Source organism: Rhinolophus sinicus, chromosome 17, assembly GCF_057876585.1.
Source record: "Rhinolophus sinicus isolate RSI-liver-muscle chromosome 17, RSI-T2T, whole genome shotgun sequence".
In the NCBI taxonomy this organism is placed as follows: Eukaryota; Metazoa; Chordata; class Mammalia; order Chiroptera; family Rhinolophidae; genus Rhinolophus; species Rhinolophus sinicus.
The window spans coordinates 155,097,172-155,118,949 of record NC_142517.1 but is presented as its reverse complement, the minus strand read 5'-3'; the positions used below and the strand labels follow the sequence as shown (position 1 = coordinate 155,118,949).

General features: G+C 34.7%; 1 protein-coding gene across 1 annotated transcript in view; it reads left to right on the top strand.

Moving 5' to 3' along the window:
* The window catches only part of COBLL1 (cordon-bleu WH2 repeat protein like 1), a 151,326-nt gene that overhangs the window by 105,307 nt on the left and 24,241 nt on the right, over positions 1-21,778 (top strand). Inside the window, exons 6-9 of the mRNA XM_074337187.2 lie at positions 150-378; positions 1,200-1,238; positions 5,653-5,750; positions 5,846-6,082. Of these exons, the coding sequence (XP_074193288.2) occupies positions 150-378; positions 1,200-1,238; positions 5,653-5,750; positions 5,846-6,082 (603 nt within the window). The remainder of the gene's footprint in view (positions 1-149; positions 379-1,199; positions 1,239-5,652; positions 5,751-5,845; positions 6,083-21,778) is intronic.

Here is a 21,778-nt window from a genome sequence, read left to right as displayed (position 1 = left end):
ACATTAATCTAAAAGAGAATTTTACACGAAAATGGAAAAACTCTGTTTATGGTATGAATATATACTTGTAGATGTCTCATTATTCTAGACATTGAGAAAGTTTATTTCAGTAAATTATGGTATTTCTATGGCTTTAATATGTGTTTCAGAAAACTGTGCGAGTGGTGATCAATTTTAAGAAAACGCAGAAGACAATAGTGAGAGTTAACCCACATGCATCACTTCAAGAACTTGTACCCATTATATGCAGCAAATGTGAGTTTGATCCATTACACACACTGTTGTTGAAGGACTATCAGTCTCAGGAGCCCCTGGACTTGATGAAATCTCTTAATGACCTGGGACTAAGAGAATTATATGCCATGGATGTCAGCAGAGGTAAGTAAGAATTTTTGTTTTATTCACTAGATGTGCATATATGTATATGTGTGTATTGTGTTTATGTATGGTTATTCTAAAGTTCATAATGACACTTTAATGGATCCTATAGATAGAAGTCAATACATGTCATTGGAAGTAAGAAAAAACTAAATGTGATAAAATTTAACTTGATTTCAGTTATTGAAATTGGAATGAGAACTTGTCTTTCTTAGCTGTCATCACATTTTACACTTTTCCATCTACCCATGAATACTTTTTTGGTGGAATTTAACTTAATTCTTTGTGGCTTTGAGATTTAAACAGAGAATAAAAAATTACATCTAAATTCATTGTTGCTCTAATCAACCATGAATTACTATAGCCTCAGCATGGTTTTGTCTGGGTCTTAATTATCATTCAAGTTTGGAAGTTTCTTGTCAAATTTTTTCTAAGTTCAGCACCCAAAATCAACTGGTTTATAAAATGAATCAGTTTAATTCCAGAAATGTTCTAAATAGAAATAGCTTGCCGTATTTATCTATAGAAATAATTTAATGTATTAAAATTTGGAGATCTTAGATAATGTTGGCTTGCGTGATGTCTAATAAATAGATAAATGCAAGCTTATTTATTCAACACGGATCTGTTTTATTAGGGGAAGCAAAAGTTTAGTGAAGGAGACACGTACTTACATTCTCTATGCATAGAGAACTTCAAACTTTATCCTGAGATTGGCTTTATGTAAATACATTGACAACTATTTCAACTCAGGGATGTTGTATATTTGGACAAACATCATCTTTAAGTCAATTTACCCTCTTTTACCCCCTCCTCTGTAGCCACCTCTGTTACTGCCTTCAATAAGTCATCTTTACAAGGTAAGACATAGGAATCAGTAGAAACAAATAATAAAATGAAATCTCTATTCCTATTGCGTAAATTGAGAATAAACTTCTAATTTTACCTGTTTTGTTAACACTACTAATGTGCACATTGTATAAAAGATTTTAACTTAGAAAATCTATGTGTTTTATTTCCTGAAAAATAATTTATAAGGCCCTCCTTGATTTCTGAATTTAATGTAGTAATTAGATTTCAATAATTGTTTTTAAATTAATATTATCCTAAGAATGAGAGGAATATATTCTTGGCTCTCAGACAAGAAAAATGATTTTGCTAGGATCTTTATTGGGTACAAATGCTGATAGTTTGGTGATGCCATGAAAGGATATTAGATTATTTCCATTAAACAATTATTCATAATAATCTGGGTATATTCATATAGGAAATTTTTACAGCCATTAAATTGTTTGTGAATATTTTGTAATAACTTGGGAAATGGCTTACACTAAAATTAGCTTTTAAAGCACTTTAATGTGTTTAATACAGTTGTAAAAAAACTTTAACATGAAATTTCTGAAAAGAAATATATAAAAAATTTTTATAGTGGTTACCTTTGCATATTATGGCTATGGGTGACTTTTTTCATCTTTCTTTTCTTTATATTACAGAATTTTATAATGGGAATGTATTACTTTTATAGTGAAAACTTTATTAAAAATAGCCAATAATAATAAAGTTTAGAAGTCTTCTTTCCCCCATTAAAAAAGGATAGGTTCAGATAATTGATTACTGTAATAATTACCACCCTACTAAAAAAAATAATAAAAACACAATAAACTGTACACATTTTGTGTTATTGGAATCTTCTTTCTTTCCTACTTCCAATTTTCCCATAGCACAAGGAGCCTCTCAATTCCAAGAACTAAGCCCACATAAATAACAGTATGATTATTTGTTATTTGTGTCTATCATGAATACTAGCCTAATCAAAGGAGTTGAAATTTTGTATGATCGTAAAGTGTGTATTGGTTAATAATCAGAAGACAGGTATTTTAATTGACACCACATTGATTGTCAAGCTCATTTGACAAGCAGATAAGGGAAATATCTTTATCTGTCTGGATCTCACCTTCCACTTCTATGATAATAAAAAGGTTGGAAAAAGTTGTCTTTGTGGTTCTTTCTGGCAACATTCCGTTACTTGTACTTGGCTTTTGCTCCAAACTTTGCCATTTTCTACATACATGACCCAAAGCGAATTCCATAATCTTGTTGGCCTTATTTTGAAGATGTTGAATGCATTGATTGCTAACAACCCTTCCAACCAAAAATGTATGTGGCTTATTTAGAGCATTAAATATTATGAACATAACATTAAGACAGTGGAATAGGAAATTAAGAAAGCTCCTTTCAATGTCAGAATCTACAAGGTCAATCTAATAGCTATAAGTGCCTCTGCCTCCTAATTTTGTCAGATACTATCAGAAGGCTTAGAACTTTGCATGCCATTCCTCATAGCCGCTGTTCTGGAAAAAGGAAACTGCAGTATTTGACTTGCTTTCTAAGTAAGTTCCAGCCCTTGTTTGTTTTAGTGTTTAACTTTGACTTGCAGTGATCCCTGACACAGAGCATTAAGTGAAGACTTAGGGGTTAGCTGCTGTGAAGGATGACTGGTGCCTGAAAATTGCTTTACCAAAAATAGCTATATGGAATACTCTGGTTATATTTATTGCATTGTATCATCATGTGAATTTTCCATTCACTGTTCCAACTAAATTTAATTGTATATCTGTATTCAATTAGTGGAGGCTTCTATCTTAAAATGAATTAAAATTCTGTCTTAAAGTGCTACTGCATATTTTAAAAAAAATAGAGGTATTATAAATAATCTTTAAATGGATACCATTTCCAGTTCTACCATTTAATGCCTATGAGTCTTGTAAGTTATTCAAATTCTCTGGTCATCTGGGTCCTCATATGTGATGGGGTGATACCACCCACTTCCATTTCTTTATATCCCCAAATTTAGAAAAGGAGCTCAGAATGATAACTTATGATACCCTGTTTCCCCAAAAATAAGACCTAGCCGGACAATCAGCTCTAATGCGTCTTTTGGAGCAAAAATTAATATAAGACCTGATCTTATTTTACTATAATATAACCCCCGGTTTTAATAATATAATATAATATAATACCGGGTCTTATATTAATTTTTGCTCCAAAAGACTCATTAGAGCTGATTATCCGGCTAGGTCTTATTTTCAAGGAAACATGATATTTACCTCACAGAATTGTTCCAAAAAGTAAATTAGTCATGTAAAAAAAAATTTAACCATAATATGCTATCCACATGTTCATTATTAGTTGTTAGCTTTGCCAGTAAACTCATTGTACCAAATGCATACTGCTTATTTAAGATTTGAAGCATCAGATTCATAAAGTTTTATTTTGTGAAATACAGTTCTCCAATATGTTATTAAGGCATATTCCATAAATATTGTTATTGGCATTAACTATCTTTGCTTTCCTGGACTAGCCCCTACTTGTTATAATTTAATTTTTTAAACATATAAGTAAAAATACTATACATTTACCCCTAAGTGTTATTTTAGCTATATCCTATCGGTTTCAATATACAGTACTTTGTTTCCTAGATCACTTAAATTATGTTGTGATTTACCATAAAACCCATATATTTCTTAGTAGAGATGTTTCTAAAATTTACAGATTCCCCCCTCCTTACCTCTCTTTCTCTCTCTTTTTTAAAATTTTCAATTTATTTGTTGAATAAACCAGGTCATTGGTCTCATAGTTTCCCACATTCAGAATGTTGCTAATTGCATCTTGTGATGCCACATAACATGTTTCTCTATCCTATTTCCTATAAATTGTTAAATCTAGAATCTTAATCAGATTTGGATAAGATATTTTTGCAAGGCTGCTTCATAGGTCTTCTTCTAAGTCTAATGAAGTCTAAGACTGCTTCATTAGCAGATATGTAATGACAAGTTATCTTTTTTGATGTTAGCCATCAATGATTATTGCCTATGTCTTAGTTAAGTAGGAGTTGAAAAATGGTCATAATCTATTGCATACATTCCTTTAATAATCCTCCATAATTATTAGTTGCGATACTTCTAAAAAAGCAAATTTCCCCATGTCAGTTGTTTATCTATCTAGGTAGAAAAGGCAGGATAAATGTGTAATTTTTTTTCCATTCATCAGTTTTTAAAATAATGGTTCCCTGGCATTACACAAAGGTAAACAATGAGGATCAGGTTTTTTTTTTAGTGTCACTGTGAATGCATGGAATTAAACATATGAGACATGTTTCAGTTTATTGCATTATTCTTATGGTACCCAAGTTGTCTGGATTTCTGCCAGTAGAAGCCATATGAGATTGGTTCTGTAGTCCTTTTAAAATGACCCCAGTAGATATTGATTACTTTCTCTCTGGTATGATTAGATATTCCAGGCTCATCTTGCACATCCTTTGATATCAAAAAAGAATCAACCATTCTTAAGCAAATATAGTTTGAAATGGTATTTAAAGACAGTCTGGGTCAGGGTGACTCAGCACTCATGGATTTGTCATTGTTAGGCCATTTCAGTTGACATTAAGAAATACTTCTTGGAAAATGTATATACATATGCAACCTTGAAGTTTGGCATTTACCATTCTGATTAAAATGTGATTCTCAATTTCGACCTTATTGACATTTGGGGTCTGGTAATGCTTTGTTGTTGAGGGGCTGCCTTGGGTATTTTCATATGTTTAGTGACATCATTGGCCTCTACCCAGTAGATAACCAGCAATGAATTCTCCTCATCCTGCCCCTATTTGTGACGACCAGAATTGTCCCCAACATTGTCAAATGTCCTCTGGGGATGGGGGTGGGGGGTTGACAAAATCACCCCTAGTTGAGAATCACTGTATTAAAGAAATAACGTTTATGTAATAATTAACAAAGTTCTAAGTAACTATAATGAATCATGTTTTGGATAAAATATTTCATGATAGTTTAGCTCTAAGGCAAAGTTATTCAAAATAAACAAAGGGACAAACTATATATAGCAATTGCATATCTCATTTAATTCAAAGTTCCCTCTTTACTTCGAAATGTTGGTAACTGTTTATGGAACTCAAACTCTGAGTCACAAAGAATTGAGTTTATGTTGTAGCTCTGTCATTTCCTGATTATTGGCCTTGAATAAGTATCTTAGTTTCTCTAAGCTTCAGTTTTCTCTACTGTGAAACAGGAATAGTAATACTAAATTTACCTGTTGCTTTGAGAATTAAATAAGATATAAAGTGCCTAGCAGACTACATGGTTCATAGTAGTTTTTATAATTAGATGCATTTTTCAAAGGAAAGTAATTGAGAGAAACCTTGGAGGTGAACATAATAACCCTGTGTACAAAAAAGAAGATGCTTTTCTTCTATTTTAGAGTCCTGCCAAATATCACAAAACTTAGACATTATGAAGGAGAAAGAAAACAAAAGGTTTTTCAGCTTTTTTCAACGCAGTAAGAAAAAGCGGGATCAAGTAAGTATTTTCTTCTGTACCTAATCTGTTTTTAATTTCATGTGCTTTTTATCTTGAATTTGCATATAGATTTTTGCCTTTCTATTCTTGCTTAGACTGCAAGTGCCCCTGCAACCCCTCTCGTAAGTAGTAATCGCCCAACTTTTACGAGATCCAACACCATTTCCAAGACCTACGTTTCAAACACCCTGCCATCGGATATACCCAAGAAGAGACGGGCTCCACTGCCTCCAATGGCTGCCTCTCAGAGCGTACCCCAGGATCTTGCTCACATCCAGGAGAGGCCGGCTTCTTGCGTAGTGAAATCCATGAGTGTGGATGAAACAGACAAGGTGCGGAATTTTGTTTTGTTTCTTTTTAGGCTCGGGTAGGGGACCATCTCTTTTTCCTCTTATCTAACTTTTTTTTTCCCCCTATAGGCTACAAATAAGGTTAGTAACAGTTACTAGTATGTAATAAGGTGAATACATAGTAGTTACTAATAGGATTGGTAGTTGGAAAAGATTCTCTATTATACATACAGTTCTGCAATGTAGTTAAGAATAAATAGGTCAGTTTTGAGTAGCTTTCACATTCAAGCAAATAAACCATCCATATACCATGAAGTCCTGGTCTACTAGTAATAGGCCAACTTTTTTGAACAGCACTTTTTTTTTTTTTTTTTTAACAGCAACATGATTTTTGTGTTACTTTCATGGTTTTCTGACTAGATATATCTTTTTTGACCTGACTGAGAGTCTCAGGGGAGATATTCTGGTGTGTGCCTGGTACATACGAGTACATACTCTCTAGTTTTTTTTTTTTTAAAGAAGTCTTTTTATATAGAATATATTGCTGTTACTTTTATATACTTTTATGTTCAAAGCACTATTCTAGGTGTACTTTTTCCCCAAACTTTCTTATTATTGCTCCTCTTCAATCCCAGCTTTCCCCGGAGTATGCTGTTTTGTAGAAATCCATTTGCAAACTACTTTTAATGCCCATAAAGTCTGTTGTTTCATTGCTTTATTCACGTAGATTATAAATGAAGTTTGAAGTAAATGTGATTGAACATGAGGCCATATATTTTGTTGCTTGTAATCAGATAAACAACTGAAGTAACTTTGAGATATTTGAGACACTGAGAAGTTTTCTTGTATCTAGTTGAAGGGTTTCGTTTCCCCCTGGGAAGCTTATTAAATACAATGCTGAAGTAATTTCATTCTTCCCAACAAACTAATAAACATTTCTGTGCTTCCTTAATGAATAAAAAGGTAACTGTTGTGGTAATTGCAATTTATACACTGTCATATGTGTCTTTAGAAAGTAAATAGCAGCTCAAATAGATAAAAAATGAACAAAAAAATGCTTAAACTTAGTAGCTACTTGGAAAATCACCTATTCAGCTGTCTTTATTTCTATTAAAATTCTGTTGTCTAATGGTGGTGATATGAAATCTCATCTTACAGATCAGGAGGCCAATTATTTTTTCAAATGATAGAATCATTTAGTAAAAAAGTTTTCTAGGGTTAACTGCTTACTGGTTGGGTGAAGTGTCACAGAAGAGCTGATTCTTCGGTTGTCTTAAAATATGTGCGGTGGTGCATTAGTCAGGCAAGATGAACCCTATTCAAAGACGCAGAATGTGAAGGTTCTGGCATGCTTGAGCATGAGTAAGAAACAGAGACTGAAACTGAATGAGGTAAGCAGAGGCCAAGTCAGGGTCCCCAAAGACTCATTTTGTGGTTGTAACCCCATTACATTTCTTCATAGTAAGTCATAAAAGATAGATTTTCCAGGATTGTTTTCTATTTTAAATTACCATAAAACTACATTATAACAGTAAAAAATATTATGCTCTTGAGTAGCTATCAAAGTCTATCTTTTTCTTCATATGGATAAATCTTAGCCGGTACTCACAAATTTTTATTCCAGCTGTCCTAATCCAATCTATTCCAGCAGTCTTCCTTTGTGCTTGGTTCCCAGAGGTCTATGTTGTCATTCCCAGAGCCTGCTCCTTAAAATTCTAGACTGCGCTACCAGTGACCTCACCAAAACCTGTTTCTTTTGATTCTCACCCTCGGCTCTGTGACCAATTGATGCCCCCATGTTAAGTAATCTTTTGCTCAGTATGTTGCCTTTGGCAAACTAGACATCTTTATAGAGTTTCCTAATTATTCTTTTCTTTTGATCTGAACATCTGGATAGTTCTTTGATGTATTGTTCAGTAGGACCCAGGATTATTTGTTTTTCCCTAGAGAAGCTGAAGAACCATTTTCTAAATTTATTCATTATAAAAATTCTTCACTATTAGGCTGTGGTTCTGTTTGTGAGTGTGTGTGTCCATGCACAGAGCACCATGTGTTCTTGTGAATGCATGCCTTCCTGGGCCTCTCAGACTTACTTACATCAAGTGTGACCCAAAAGTTAAAGAAGTAATAGATTGCCCCTCAGTCTTGATTTTTCTCTTTTCTTTGGTTCTTATTATCTTCTGATACCTCAGCTCTCTTTTATTGTTCCTCCCTCCCCCTTGGCACAACTATCCTTTACACATTTTATAAATTTGGAGGCACCTAAATCCATGGTCTTAGCCTATATTTATTGTACTCTTTCAGAGCAAACATCTGTTCTTTGTTATCAACCGTCATGGTTTGCATAGTATCCCCCCAAAAGATGTCTCAGTCCTAACTCTCAGTACGCTGTGAGTGTGACCTTATTTAGAAATAGAGTTTTTTGCAGATGTAATCAAGTTAAGGATCTAGAGATGAGGTTGTCCTGGATTCACATTGGGCCCAAATCCAATGACTGGTGTCCTGATAAGAAGAGAAGACATGGGTACAGATACACATAGGAGGAGGCCCTGTGGTAATGGAGGCAGAGATTGGAGTTATGCTGCCACAAACCAAGAATTCCAGGAGCCACCATAAACTGGAAGAGGCAAGGAATGCTTCTCCCCCAGAGCCTTCAGAGGGCTATGCACTGCCAACACCTTGGTTTCAGACTTCTGGCTTCCAGAATTGTGAAAGAATAAATTTCTGTTGTTTAAAGCCACCCCATCATAGTAATTTGTTACGACAGTTCTAGGAAACTAATACATTGATTTTATAATTCTAATCCCAATAGTTTTCCAGTTGCATTTGAGCTCACAGTTGCTTGACTCATCACTACCTGGAAATCATCATATTTAAAGTCAAACTCTCCTTTTTTTTTCCTCCCATATTGAAAACTTTGAGATCAACTTTGATGCTTTTCTTTTCCTTTTTCTTTTCACATCCAATTAGTGAGCAATCCTTCATTCAGTCTCCTTTCTTAATGTCTCTGTCACTTACTTCCATTCCCTCTGCTGAAGTCATGTTTTAGAGAAACCCAGGGCAGAGAGGGGGAAGACCAGTACTTAGCTTGCCTCTCCACTTCTTGTCCTCATAATACAAAGCATGTGGCAAGTTACTATATTTGTACTTTGTAATTATCACTTCCCAATTCAGAGGCTTTGGATAGCTGGCTGTTACTCTCTGAGCACTCAGGGTTCTCTACAAACTGATCCCAATTTTTGAGGGAGGGCTCTACCCTTTGTTTCTTTTATTTCTCTCCCTCCCTCCTTTCCTTCCTTCCCAGCTTTATTGAGGTATAATTGATAAATAAAATTGTAAAATATTTAAAGTGTACATTGTGGTGATTTGAAATACGTATACACTGTGCAAGAATTCCCACCATTAGTTAATTAACACATCCATCACCTCATGTATTTATCTTTTTTGGGTTTTGTTTTTGTTTTTGTTTTTTTTGTAAGAACATTTAAGTTCTACTCTCAGAAAACTTAAATTATGTAATACAGTATTATCAACTATAGTTACCATGTTTTACATTCGATCCTCAGCCCTTATTCATCTTACAGCTGAAAGTTTTTCTCCTTTACCATCCTGTCCCTATCTCCCCCGCCCTTTAGCCCCTGACAACCTTTTCTACTCTGTTTCTACAAGTTTGACTTTTTTAGATTCTGCTTATGCAGTATTTGTCTTTGTCTGGCTTTATTCACTTAGTCAATGAATGTCCTCAGGCTCCATCCATGTCACAAATGACCAGATTTCCTTCTTATGGCTGAATAATGTGTACGTGTATGTGTGTGTGACATCATCTTTATCCATTCATCCATACGTGAACACTTAGGTTGTTTCCATGTATTAGCTATTCTGAACATGATGCATTAAACATGGGAGTGCAGGTATCTCTTCAATATCTTGTTTTTTGTTTCCTTTGGATAAATACCCAGAAATGGGATTGCTGGGTCATTTGGTAATTCTAGTCCTAATTTTTCAAGGAACCTCCACATTGTTTTCCATAGTGGCTGCACCAGTTTACATTCTCCCAACAGCTTACCAGGGTTGCCTTTTCTCCACATCCTTGCCAGCACTTAACCTCTGACGTTCTTGATGATAACCACTCTAACAGGTGTTGTGTGATAGATATCTCATTGTGGTTTTCATTTACATTTCCCTGATGATTAATGATATTGAACACCTTTTTAATGTACCTGTTGGCCATTTGTGTATCTTTGAGAAAATGTAAATTCTGTTCTTCTGCTTATTTTTTAATTGCATTTTTTTTTCTTGCTATTGTGTTGTATGAGTTCTTTATGTGTTTTGGATATTAACCCCTTTTCAGATACATTCTCTCCCTTTCTGTAGGTTGCCTTTTTTGTTGTTGGTGATGGTTTCTGTTGCTGTGCAGAAGCACAATTTTATTTTTAAACTTTAATATTTCATCATGTTCAGTATGCTGTTAACTTTAACCAGAAGATTTGACTTGTCGCTCATGCAAAATCCTCTTTCCTATCCTTTCCGAACAGAGTGACCCGCAGCTCCATCTTCATTCCTACTAAGCCATTTAAATTATTCCTCTTCTTTTTTTCTTTTTTTACCTGCTTCATGGAGAATTTTCTAAAGATTCAGTATAGAGTGATCTTCCTTTCTCTGAATTTGTCTCTCTTGTGCCTTTTTTAAAATTTTAATTTAGGGATACATAGAGGTATTATATTCATATGATACATATTTCTAAAGATAAAAGGGAGAATGCAGTGAAAATTCTCTTTCCCTACCCTGCCCCCAGACAAATTCTCTTGCCTAGAGGCAACCACTACTAACAATTTCTTGAGTATCCTTCCAGATATAATCTATGCATATATTCAAGCCAATATTCATGCAACATAGTTTTTTTTTTTCATCAGGTTGTCATATGCTACATGCACTATATTATAACTCACTTTTTGGTACATGAATGATGTATTTTGGATATCCTTATCAGTATATAAAGGGCTTCCCCTTGTTAAAGGCTGCATATTTTATTGACGTATATAACATGACATGGGGTAAGTACCCCATCTTGTAAAGATAAACGTCAGGGTTATATTATTGTTGAAAGCTTCTAACTTTGTTAATTTTTTCCCCTTTCCCTTTCTCCAACCAGAGGTTAGGAATTGTGTTCCCCAGCAAAATTCTGTAATATATGTATGTGTTCAACTGAATTGCTAAATAAACTTTAATTATAGCTTTCACACAGCCGGGTATAGTATATACAATGAGAATGTCTGTCACACAGAATATCACTAAATTTTAGTATTCCATGTGTATATGTGATAAGTTTTCAGAAGTACTTGGATAACTTAAAAATTGCTTACATTTACTTTATAGTAATCGGTCCAGGTAATTCTCGGCAATATCTTTTTAAGCTTTTACAGAAAAGCCAGAATTTTGGCAGGTTATATTAAAAGCTTAAGGATCAACAACTAAAATGTACATTACCTAATGTATATAAATTGTCCCCTGAATTGAAATTGTTTATATAGCCAGATGCAAATATTCAGGACATTTGGCAGAACTGTAAGTTTATGGGTGAATTTTACTTATTTTACTGCTTGCTTGTTTTAAACTTAAAATCAAAGGAGTACAGTTTAGGGGATAAAGTCAATGGAATTGTGTCAGCTATGTACGATGTCAGAGGGGGAGTAGATTGGGGAAGGGGGGTGATCACTTTGTGAGGGCTGTAAATGTCTAACTGTTACATTGTTTTGTGCTCCTGAAACTAATAAAAAAAGAAGTTATATAATCAGCCAACAAATAATTACAATAGTCAACCTTATTAATAAACTAAAAATTAAAAAAAAATCAAAGGTAGTCATTATCACTATAGACATTTTTATATCTATTTGAACAATTTAGTTTTTAATTTATAAATTTTAAAAGGCACTATTTTAAGTGATTGAAAGTAATAGCAGTCTGGGAAAGAAATAACTGGGGAAAAAAAGACAAAATAATTTCCAAGTCCATGAAGAATAATGGATACGTTCTTATCCTGTCACTTTTGTTTAGGAGATAAAGTAAACCACAAGGGTGCGCTGTTTAACAGAAATACAGCGTTATGATTTTTCCAATTTTTTTCCAAAGCATCCTTTAAAAAAAAGCAGAAAGAAAATATTGGAAATAGTTACGTTATATTAGAAATAGAAAATGCTTATCTCTTGTGGGTGATGTGCCAAAAATAATGGAGCTAGAGAGATAAATAACAGTGATACATGACAAAGTGATCTGTAATTAGCACAGTTTTATTCATTTTGAGCTTTTATTTCATTTTAGTGTCCTTTTAAGTAGTTGTTGGCATTATGTTTGTTTTAGACAGGCTTACAGATAAGTGAGTCTATCTGTGGTTTGGAAAAATTTCTGTCCACCACATCTATTTTATACTTTTTGGCTGTTTATAAAAATTTGCTTCATTCTTTTAAGGCATTTCTCAATACTGGCGAATTAGTGTAACTGGATAGTGATTTTGGAGCTGAAACTGAAAATAAATAAACTGAAAGTGTTCACATGAAAGGCTGTTGATTTTCTGAGCTAAATTTGGCAACCAATTTTGCAGTTTTCAAAGAGGATTCAGTGAAGATTCAAGTTAGTAAAATAATTTATGCTCACCTTTTTTTGAAACATTTCTGCCTGTAAAATTATTTTATCCACCTTAAAAATATATTTTAAAGACTACGTAGTTTACTGTCACTGCTACAGTGTTCTTTTCATGTCTCTAAATTTCTTTGTGAAATGATTTCAAGCCTGTGTCATTTTCCTTATAAAGGTGGTTATATACTGTCTTCTATAGAAATGTTCATTTGGAAAAGAAAACTACCTAATTAGAAATTTTCTGGCACTTTTCTTGGTACTTTTTGAGCATTTTGTGACTACGATTCTGCCTAAAGATTTGAAATGCCATTTGTGTCACAACATATGTCAAAGCTGGCTCATGCTGTTATTTACAGGAATCATATCACATGTATTATTGTATGCAATGTATAGTTATTTACATAAGATTGTCATTAATTTCACATGTGACAGAAGTCAGAAACACAATGATGTTGACTTAAATTGAAAATGACTTAGAATTCTAGAATTCAAACTAAGTGCAGAAATTCAGTTTCCATACCATATCTGCCAACCAAGTGTCTGTGACAAGCACACTTAATAAATACAGTTAGTGGCCAAAGGATGTCCTGGTATTACTGACACATTAGCCTTTTAAGCTTATTTGCATTTGAAGAAGAGGAAGGGAGTTGGACAGAAGTTGTGGGTAGTCTTAAACATAGAATTTGGGGCGGCCGGATGGCGCAGTGGTTAGAGCACAGTGCTGATAACACCAAGATCACAGGTTCCATCCCCACATGGGCCAGTGAGCTGAGAGTGAAAACAACGACTTGACATGGAGCTGTTGGGTTCTGAAAAAACACATTGTACCCCAGTATTCCCCAATTAAAAAAAATGAAACAGAATTCACAGAACCTTTGGGCGAATTCTTCATTTCTGCACACTTGGTGTAGCTTTGCTGCTTGGAGTTATGTGTATAAATAACAGCAAGCAGCCTTTCCCGGGCTACTAGCATGCTGCCTCATTTTTTTCAGGGTACTGGCTTTTGGCTGAAAACACAGTAAGCGATTCTTCTGATTGGGCTTTTTATTTGATCTCATTTTGCATTTTGTTCTAGACAAACACTCAAATATTGAGAAATTGAAATACTTTGCCATCCAGTATTATGCAAGTGAAATTTAATACTTAGAGTATTACTTTTTTGAACACTGATTTGTTTTAAAAAATATTTGACATGGTTCATCTTTTACCCAATTATGTCTTTTAATATTTCTCATAGGTCACAGCAAATGAGATGATAATTGTCATATGTTTTTGAAATGTGCAGGTATATATTTGGTCTTAGTTTCCCTTAATGAATTTTAATCTAGTTTTATGCAGAATCATTAAGGTGGTTGTAATAGAGCATGTATTTGTAATCTTTAAGAAATATACCTTTTAGTTTTTTCTCCAGGTTATCACATAGCATTTGATTTTCCCCTCCACTTCCCACTTATATTTATTATATAGAAAGTGGACCACACATATAATTCTGCAATTGCCTAGGAACAGTGGTTGCCATAGCATTTTCAGTTTGATATACGAGATACAGCTGTCTATACTTCCAAAAATATGACTAGTTTCATTCAGTAGAGAAATGCACCAGCACAGTATAATATTTAATCTCTTTCCTCTTTTAAGGTTTTCCCAGATATCAGATATACTTTGTCATTGTAGATTTCATCATATTTTCGAAGGGTCATAATCACAATAGCAAAAGTAATGACTTATGCTTATGTATCACTCACTAATGTTCCAGACAAGGTTCTAAGCACATTACTCAAAAATTTGCTTGAGCCATTACTTTTTCAGTTTCTGCCACCTTTACCTCTGACCAGAATGTAAAGAACTATGTTCATTATAAAGTTGTTAAACTTTAAAGAACAGTGCTATTCAAAGAACAGTAGGTCATTTATGGAATTGGTGTGGGTTTCTCTTCCTTTTACTAGTATACAAAAGTTGTGCCTCTCAAGTGCATACTGAGTTAACACAATACCATTGAAAATAATCAGTGTTAGTTTTTCTCTACAAGTTTTCATAGTATAAAGTTTATTTATTCTTTCTACCGCTGACATGTGGAATCTCATGGGGGAGACATGCCTTTTCTCCGGTAACTAGTGTGTATTAACAGAGGTCAGGGCAGAGAGAAGCAGGCCTGTTTCTGGAGTCACAGTGGTAAAAACTGTGGGGTCACTAGGATAATGCCTGCCATACAGCCTTGACTCGCTTTCTGGGGTGAACTGAGTTGGTCGTAGTTTATTCCCTTAATTGCTGCTTTACTCTGGAAGAGGTGCTAAGCTCAGTTAACCTTTAGATGTGTAGATGTTCTCCCCTCCCGCGAGCCACCTTTTTTCTGATCCCTGGGACCAGAGAGAGCCACGGTTGCCACCATCTTCTGTCCTTTGAACTTGATCCTGTGCTCTGATTTCTCCTGGTTCATCTTGTCTTTCTTTATCCAAGATGTACTACTGAGGTAGGCCCTCATCATTGGGCATTTAAAAAATGTCATAAGTAAGGGGCTACCACTAATAAGACTTGGTTATATACTATCTCAGAGTACTGTAGGGTTGATGAAATGAAAGCACAGATGGCCTCGGGAAGAGAAATGTAGACACCTTGCAAGGGTATAACACAGGTTCTAAAATTTGTGTATTGTTTTTTTTCTGATATGAATGGAGAAGGATGGAAAGGAATTACATTGTAGCAGAAGAAGCCCTAAACTGGCTTGAGAGATAGTGTTAGAGGAGTCTACTAATAGGTCTATTAAATTCTTCTTCGTTGTTGTTATTTTTCTCATTGTCTTCTTCGCCTTCTACCTGTATAAGCCATTGAATTTATTTATGGCTTGGGTTGCTCCTCTGTAGAATAAGGTTTTGTAAAAAATTTCCAAAAGTCTCTTTCAACTCGAGTATTATAAAATTATTTTATTCTTTTGTTGTCATTTAAAATTGACCTTTAACAAACGAAAGTACTTTGTTGTGTAGACCTTTGGTTTGGTCAGTATTGACCAGATATTCCTGGTATTACTTTCCTGAGAATTTTTAAACCTGAAAGTACAGTAGCAAAATAAAACTTTGACAGTCTTCTCCGTCAACTCCTGAATGTAACACAAAAATCAACACAAGTGCTTTGAGCATCACTGAAAATAGGTAGAAGATACAAAGTTTGAGAAAGATCTGCTCAGGTGGAAGAGTTTGTTAACCAGAGGATACAGATGTTATTATTGACTAATGATGACCTACAACTAGGTGATTTTGAGAGAAATCTAGTGGTAAGCTCGGTCACTCAGAATACTCTGCAGAAATTTAATTTTAGTTAGTAACCCCATAGGCACAAGTTACAAGTGGTGGTGCTATCAGACACCTGTAAGTGAATCCAGCTCTAATCGCATTGCTGCCTCTCATAGAATTTATTTTGGCAGATTGATAGGAATACTCTTAAAATTGGCATACGAGGTGACTGCTTACATAGTGTGGATTTAAGAGCTCTAGGCCCATTTCTCCTTTCCGTAATTATAGTCATCTGGTTCCTAAAATGTCACCCCTATTTCTTACATCCCTTCACTTTAATGTGATGTGGTTTTTCTTAGTCTAAGTTGACCTACACAGGCTAAGATTTTCAGTGCTATCAAAGAAGGATTTTAAAACATGTTTATATAGAGGATAAGAAAATAGATTACATAAATTCTAGTTTTGGGGGAGCTGGAAGGAAATACTAACCAAAGGGGAAATGGGTATAGAACAAGGAAATTCAGGGCAGCAAAATTAAGGAGATTCAGGGCCCCACAAAAATATAACATTTTATTTAAAAAACCATGATAAACAAAGAAAGAAACTGGCACATATGTTTTCATCTCATGTAAGCCAAAATATGCATGCATGCATGTGTGTGTATAAACAAATATAAAAGATAATGTAAAAGGTTGGACACCAAAATGTCTGTGAGGTAACCCATATTTGTTGCAGTTTACAGTGATTTTTTTTTTTCCTCATCAAGGTATGCATTGTTTACATCTCACACGACATTGTGCTTGTTTTATGATCAAATTAATAAAACTGATTTTATTGTGATAACAAAAACTTTTCCTTCACAGCTCTGCCTATTTTGCAAATTTAAAACAATACCTCATATTTCTATATTTCATTTGTTATATTACAATTATATGTTTTGAAGTTTAAGAAAATTGATTTTGTTGTCTTAAGTTGTACAATTATTTTAGAAAGAATTCTTCCATCAAGAGTTAAAAGTTAAATTGTGACCTTCATTTCTATGAACATTCAGTCATTGGGATACAATTCAGAGTAAATTAGCGTAAAGCTAATGTCAATTATAAGATACTTTATAATATTTCATAGCATTTATTGAGAATGTCCAGGTTGAAGGATAATACGAGTTTGTTCCTTAAGAATAAGAAAAATATTTGAGTTGTAAGACAATTTTAAGGGACTGCCTAGTTTCTTTCCTTTAACCTTAACCCTTCCCACATGTGAAAATCATATTACAAACAGAAATAAAACCTAAAATCTTGTAATAGAAACATTTAACAATGTCATTGAAGTTGGACCACTGCATTTCCATCTCTTTATTCAATTTGTTTCTTATTTTTTCTGTTTGTATTCTTTCATTTAACTTATATCTAGAATATAATTATTTCAATGGTCTACAGCTTATAATTTATGATTAATAAATGATCTAATAACTAGTACAGAGCTAGTACTCAGTAAATCTATTGAATGCCATACAATTCTATTTTCTTCAGCTAAATTTAGTTTCATTTTGAGCCAGTGAATTCTGATCTGGGTGTGAATTCTCAGGGATTAGCTTTCTGGCATGGTTTTTAACTTGACCTTGCCACTTTCATTAGTATATTTTTTTTTCTCTGTGCAGTATTTTCCTTTTCACAGACCATAAAATTCAGTGATATGCATTCCTGTTAGAGGTGCAGTTTTTGCTAATGGCAAATACACTTAGTGACTCTAACTAAAGTAAATAATTGAATATCTCTAATTATTAACCAAAGTGTTTTTCCCCTAGTAAGTAGTAAACGCTCTGTTTTCTTGTTTTGTAAACTCTTTGGACTTAAAAATAATCTCAACCCTTTTTTAAAAATTTCAGTTGTAATTCGACCAAAGGAAATGTATCCCAAAGGCAGGGGTTTTCAAGGAATAAGAAAGGACACTTTAGATAATTAGCAAACAGATTGATTAATGACAGGAGTATCAGTTTTGTTCTCAGGAGTGATGTTAGTGTTCGTGTTCAAGGAAAGAGCTTACTATATATTTCTTGTTGCTAAAGACATTTCCAAGCATTTCTTTCATTTGAGTTCACATTAAATTTAGAAACATTTCAAATGTATATGCCATAATACACATCCATGTGTCCATCATAAGATTTAAGAAGCTGACGTTAAATATTTAGGTTTGATTAAATATCTGTAAGGTGTGATGAAGCTGCCTGAGGTGACTTACGGGTTGAGTTCTTCCCCACACTGGGTTACACACGGTGCTTGTGCAGGGCACTCAGCACAGGTCCCTGGATGGTGGGCACTGTGGGGGTTTAATACTGATGGTAACTGAGACTGGCTCTAATAGGACTCCCACCACTACCATCACTAAAGAAAATGCACAGTTTTGGAACAAGCACCTCCTTTCATCCATACTTTTTACTCTTAACTCTACATTATCACTATCACTTGCTTATTTTATTGACAGATCTCTCTCACATACTTTAGGCAAATTATGTGCAATAATATTAGCTGATAGGTAGAGCATGTTCCGTGTGCCAGGCACCATGCTAAGTTTTCACACATCATTTCACCTAAGCATCCCGACCCCTTTGGGGGTAGGTACTCTTACTTTTCCCACTTCATAGAGGAGGAAGCTGAAGGCTGCAGAGATCATAAATGTTGTGCTCCCTGGTTCAAGCCCTGGCATTGTCTCCAAAGCTCTTTTGTTTGGTAACCATTACACTGGGCTGCCTTCCAACTTGCAAACCCTCTGGAAGCCTCTCTTCAGTTTGACAAACTCACGCTCCAAAATACTGGGTAGCTCAACCCCGACTAATGCAAGAGTAGAACTCTTGGGAGACTATTAGGAGCATGCTCCTGAAGTACACAGGAAAAAATAGGGTTTAAGAATGGTGCTGGTTAGGCATTGGTGGTCTTCCCTTGCCTTTTCTCTTCTTTAACTTTGACAGGGGAACTCGTGAGGTGTTTACTGAAATATAATAACTGCGGTAGTTTAGTAAGTCTGCTTACTAGCAGTTATTCTTGGGTTAGGAGCCTGTTCAATACTGTATGTTAGGTAAGTATATTCTACTCATATCCCTCAGTACACACAAGTTTTCTTGGCTATAATCAATTTAGAAACATCTAGGTCTTCTGACTTAAATGCCATTTGGTTTTCTGCAGGCTTTTACCCAAGACAGGGATGTTTTCAGTAGATACAGAACATCCGTTTCTCAGGGCCAAGAGGTTCTTCCATTTTGGTCTTAATAGTGATGTTTTTAATTAATACAAAATAACTCCCAGTTTGATTTTTATTACCTTAACTTTCCTTGGCTGCTGCTTGGCTGAAGTTCTTTTCCAACAGTGTCTTTAAACAAACACAAAACAGCGCTTGCCTCTCTGCCTTAAGGGACAATAAGAAATATACATAAGCTCTTTCCTTGAACACTAACACTAATATCACTCCTGAGGACAAAACTGATACTCCTGTCAATAATTAACCTGTTGGTAATTATCTAAAATCACCTTTCTCATTCCTTGAAAACTCCTGCTTTGGGCCCATCTTACATCAGTTATTAAATTTACATGTTTGTCGTAAGCTTAGTAAGTTTTAACCACTAATTACAGCATGGAATCTACTTTGACAGGTCACATAGTCTACCTGGTATCATTCGGTGACAGTCACGCTCTCTTCCCCTAATGTTTTTGTTCTTAGTCTTGATCCATTTGCAGCTGTTGAAATAAATGTCCATTTACTTTCATGATCTACCCACACAACATGGTACAGGGTGGAGGGTAAGTCTTACAGAATAAAGTTAACAAAACATGTGCTACACCAAAATATTCATGGCTTTTCCCTTCTAACGTGTTAGTTCATCAACTGTCTTCATAAATGTTATTGAATTATTTTTTAGTGTAGCAAAACAGAAATCTGTTTTTTTTTGGGGGGGGGTTGTGTTTCCAATTGCTTTTTATTTTTTATTTTATTTTATTTTATTAGTTTCAGGTGCACAAGACAAAGCAAAACTTAGACGTTTATCATTTTTATCCCTCACACTGTGTGAACCCCCTCCCCCATCCACTATCCCTCTGACATCGCACAGAGCCAATGCATTTCCACTGTCTCTATTCCTAATGCTGTCAGAAATCTGTTTTTTGACAAATTTTAAATTCTTTATCCATAGAAATATAAATGTCCTGCAAAAAGCTAGTTTATTTTAAGACCTCTAGGGTGATAAAGGAATTTTAGTCCATTTTTATTCTGTATTTGAGTTATGGATAGGTTCATATAAATTTGTGAGTCTTTATATAAATGTCTCCCTTTTTTATTTCTATGCTGTCTGCTTTATTATATTACAACCAAAATTTAAGAGCTCTAATTTCTAAACAGATAGTATTGTCTGAGAAATTCATGTGTGACTGCTTTTATCGGATAATAGAAAAGACCGATAAATTACAGTGATTGGGAATCTGACTTAAAGGGGAAAACAGGTTTTAATCATAGACCTCATGAAAGCAATCAGTTAAAACATGGGAAACAAGTTTTCATCATGGAACTAGGAGGAAAATCAAATGCTGCCATTACTTCATACATTGAGCAATTACTTATTGATCACCTACTGTGTTCTTACTGATGAACTAATTCTGTGATAGGAATGAGGCATGCTTCAGTAGGGCTTTACAGAAGTAAATTCATCAAGAAAGAAAATGACACCTACTGTCTTCAATGTTTAGATCAATATTTTAAAAAGCAAAGTGCCACATTGTTTTTGGAGACTATTTGATCATCTCTCTAAATGATTGCTAAATTTGTTACTTTTAAAAATAGCAAGTGAAAACGCAGACATATCTCAGGTTTTTCTTTAAACTTCATATTCTACTCAAGATGACATTTATATAGTGTCCATCTATCACTACATTTCTTAGCTAATTTACAACCAAGTGCCCTTCTCCTAATTATTTCAAAAGTCCAGATAACAACTAAGGATCCACCCGATTGCCCATGGAGAGGTAGGAGTGACCCTTACATTTCCTCAGAATTGGCTTTAGTGGTTCTGAATAAAAATCTGGGTTTGGGTGGCAGCTTAATTCTTTTCTTGCTGGAATATGGAGAGGTCTGAAGAATTCTGGAGGACAGACGAGAGTAATGAGGATGGAGGAGGTTGGTGGCTGTAGTTATTTACCAGTTGGTGTGGCAGAAGTTTAATGGTGGGACTACCGTAAGGGCAGCCTGGAGCCACCCTGTCCCACCCTTGTTAAGAGGAGTTATCCTTATTGAGAGCTGTGTGCATCAAGTGCCTGCCACCTCATTGTGCTGCTTTTCCTGTGCGATGACCTGCTTTCCTCTTTATACCTAACACAGCGGTGATGATGACAACTAACTCACATTTTTCTCTTTGGGGGCAGGCTTCCTTTCTTCTCTGGAAGAAATATTACAAAATTACAAAACAGTCAAATTTGCTTTGCTGTATTTTTCTTAGTATGTAGCAAGGCGGAAAGATGGAAATATGAACTAGTTCACTTCTCTTAGGTGTATTTGCATTGTCTGGTAAATATTGGACAATGACCCAAGCTTTAGGTACTCTCCTAGTCCAGGTTTATCAAGTTCTTTTATTTACAAATGAAGAAGGCAGTATTTCATTCATTCTTTCATTCATTCAACAAATATTTGTTGAGAGTCAGACATTGTTCCGGAGATAACAGCAGTGAGCAAAATAGGAGAAAAATTCCTGCTTTGATAGTCAATGCTGGTGGAAGCAGACAATAAACAAAGTAAAGAAGCCAGCTATATGGTATGTTAGCTGTTAAATGCTGATCATAAAGATCAAGCTGGGAAGAAAGACTGGGAGTGTTGGGGGTCAAGGAAGAACTCATTGAAAAGG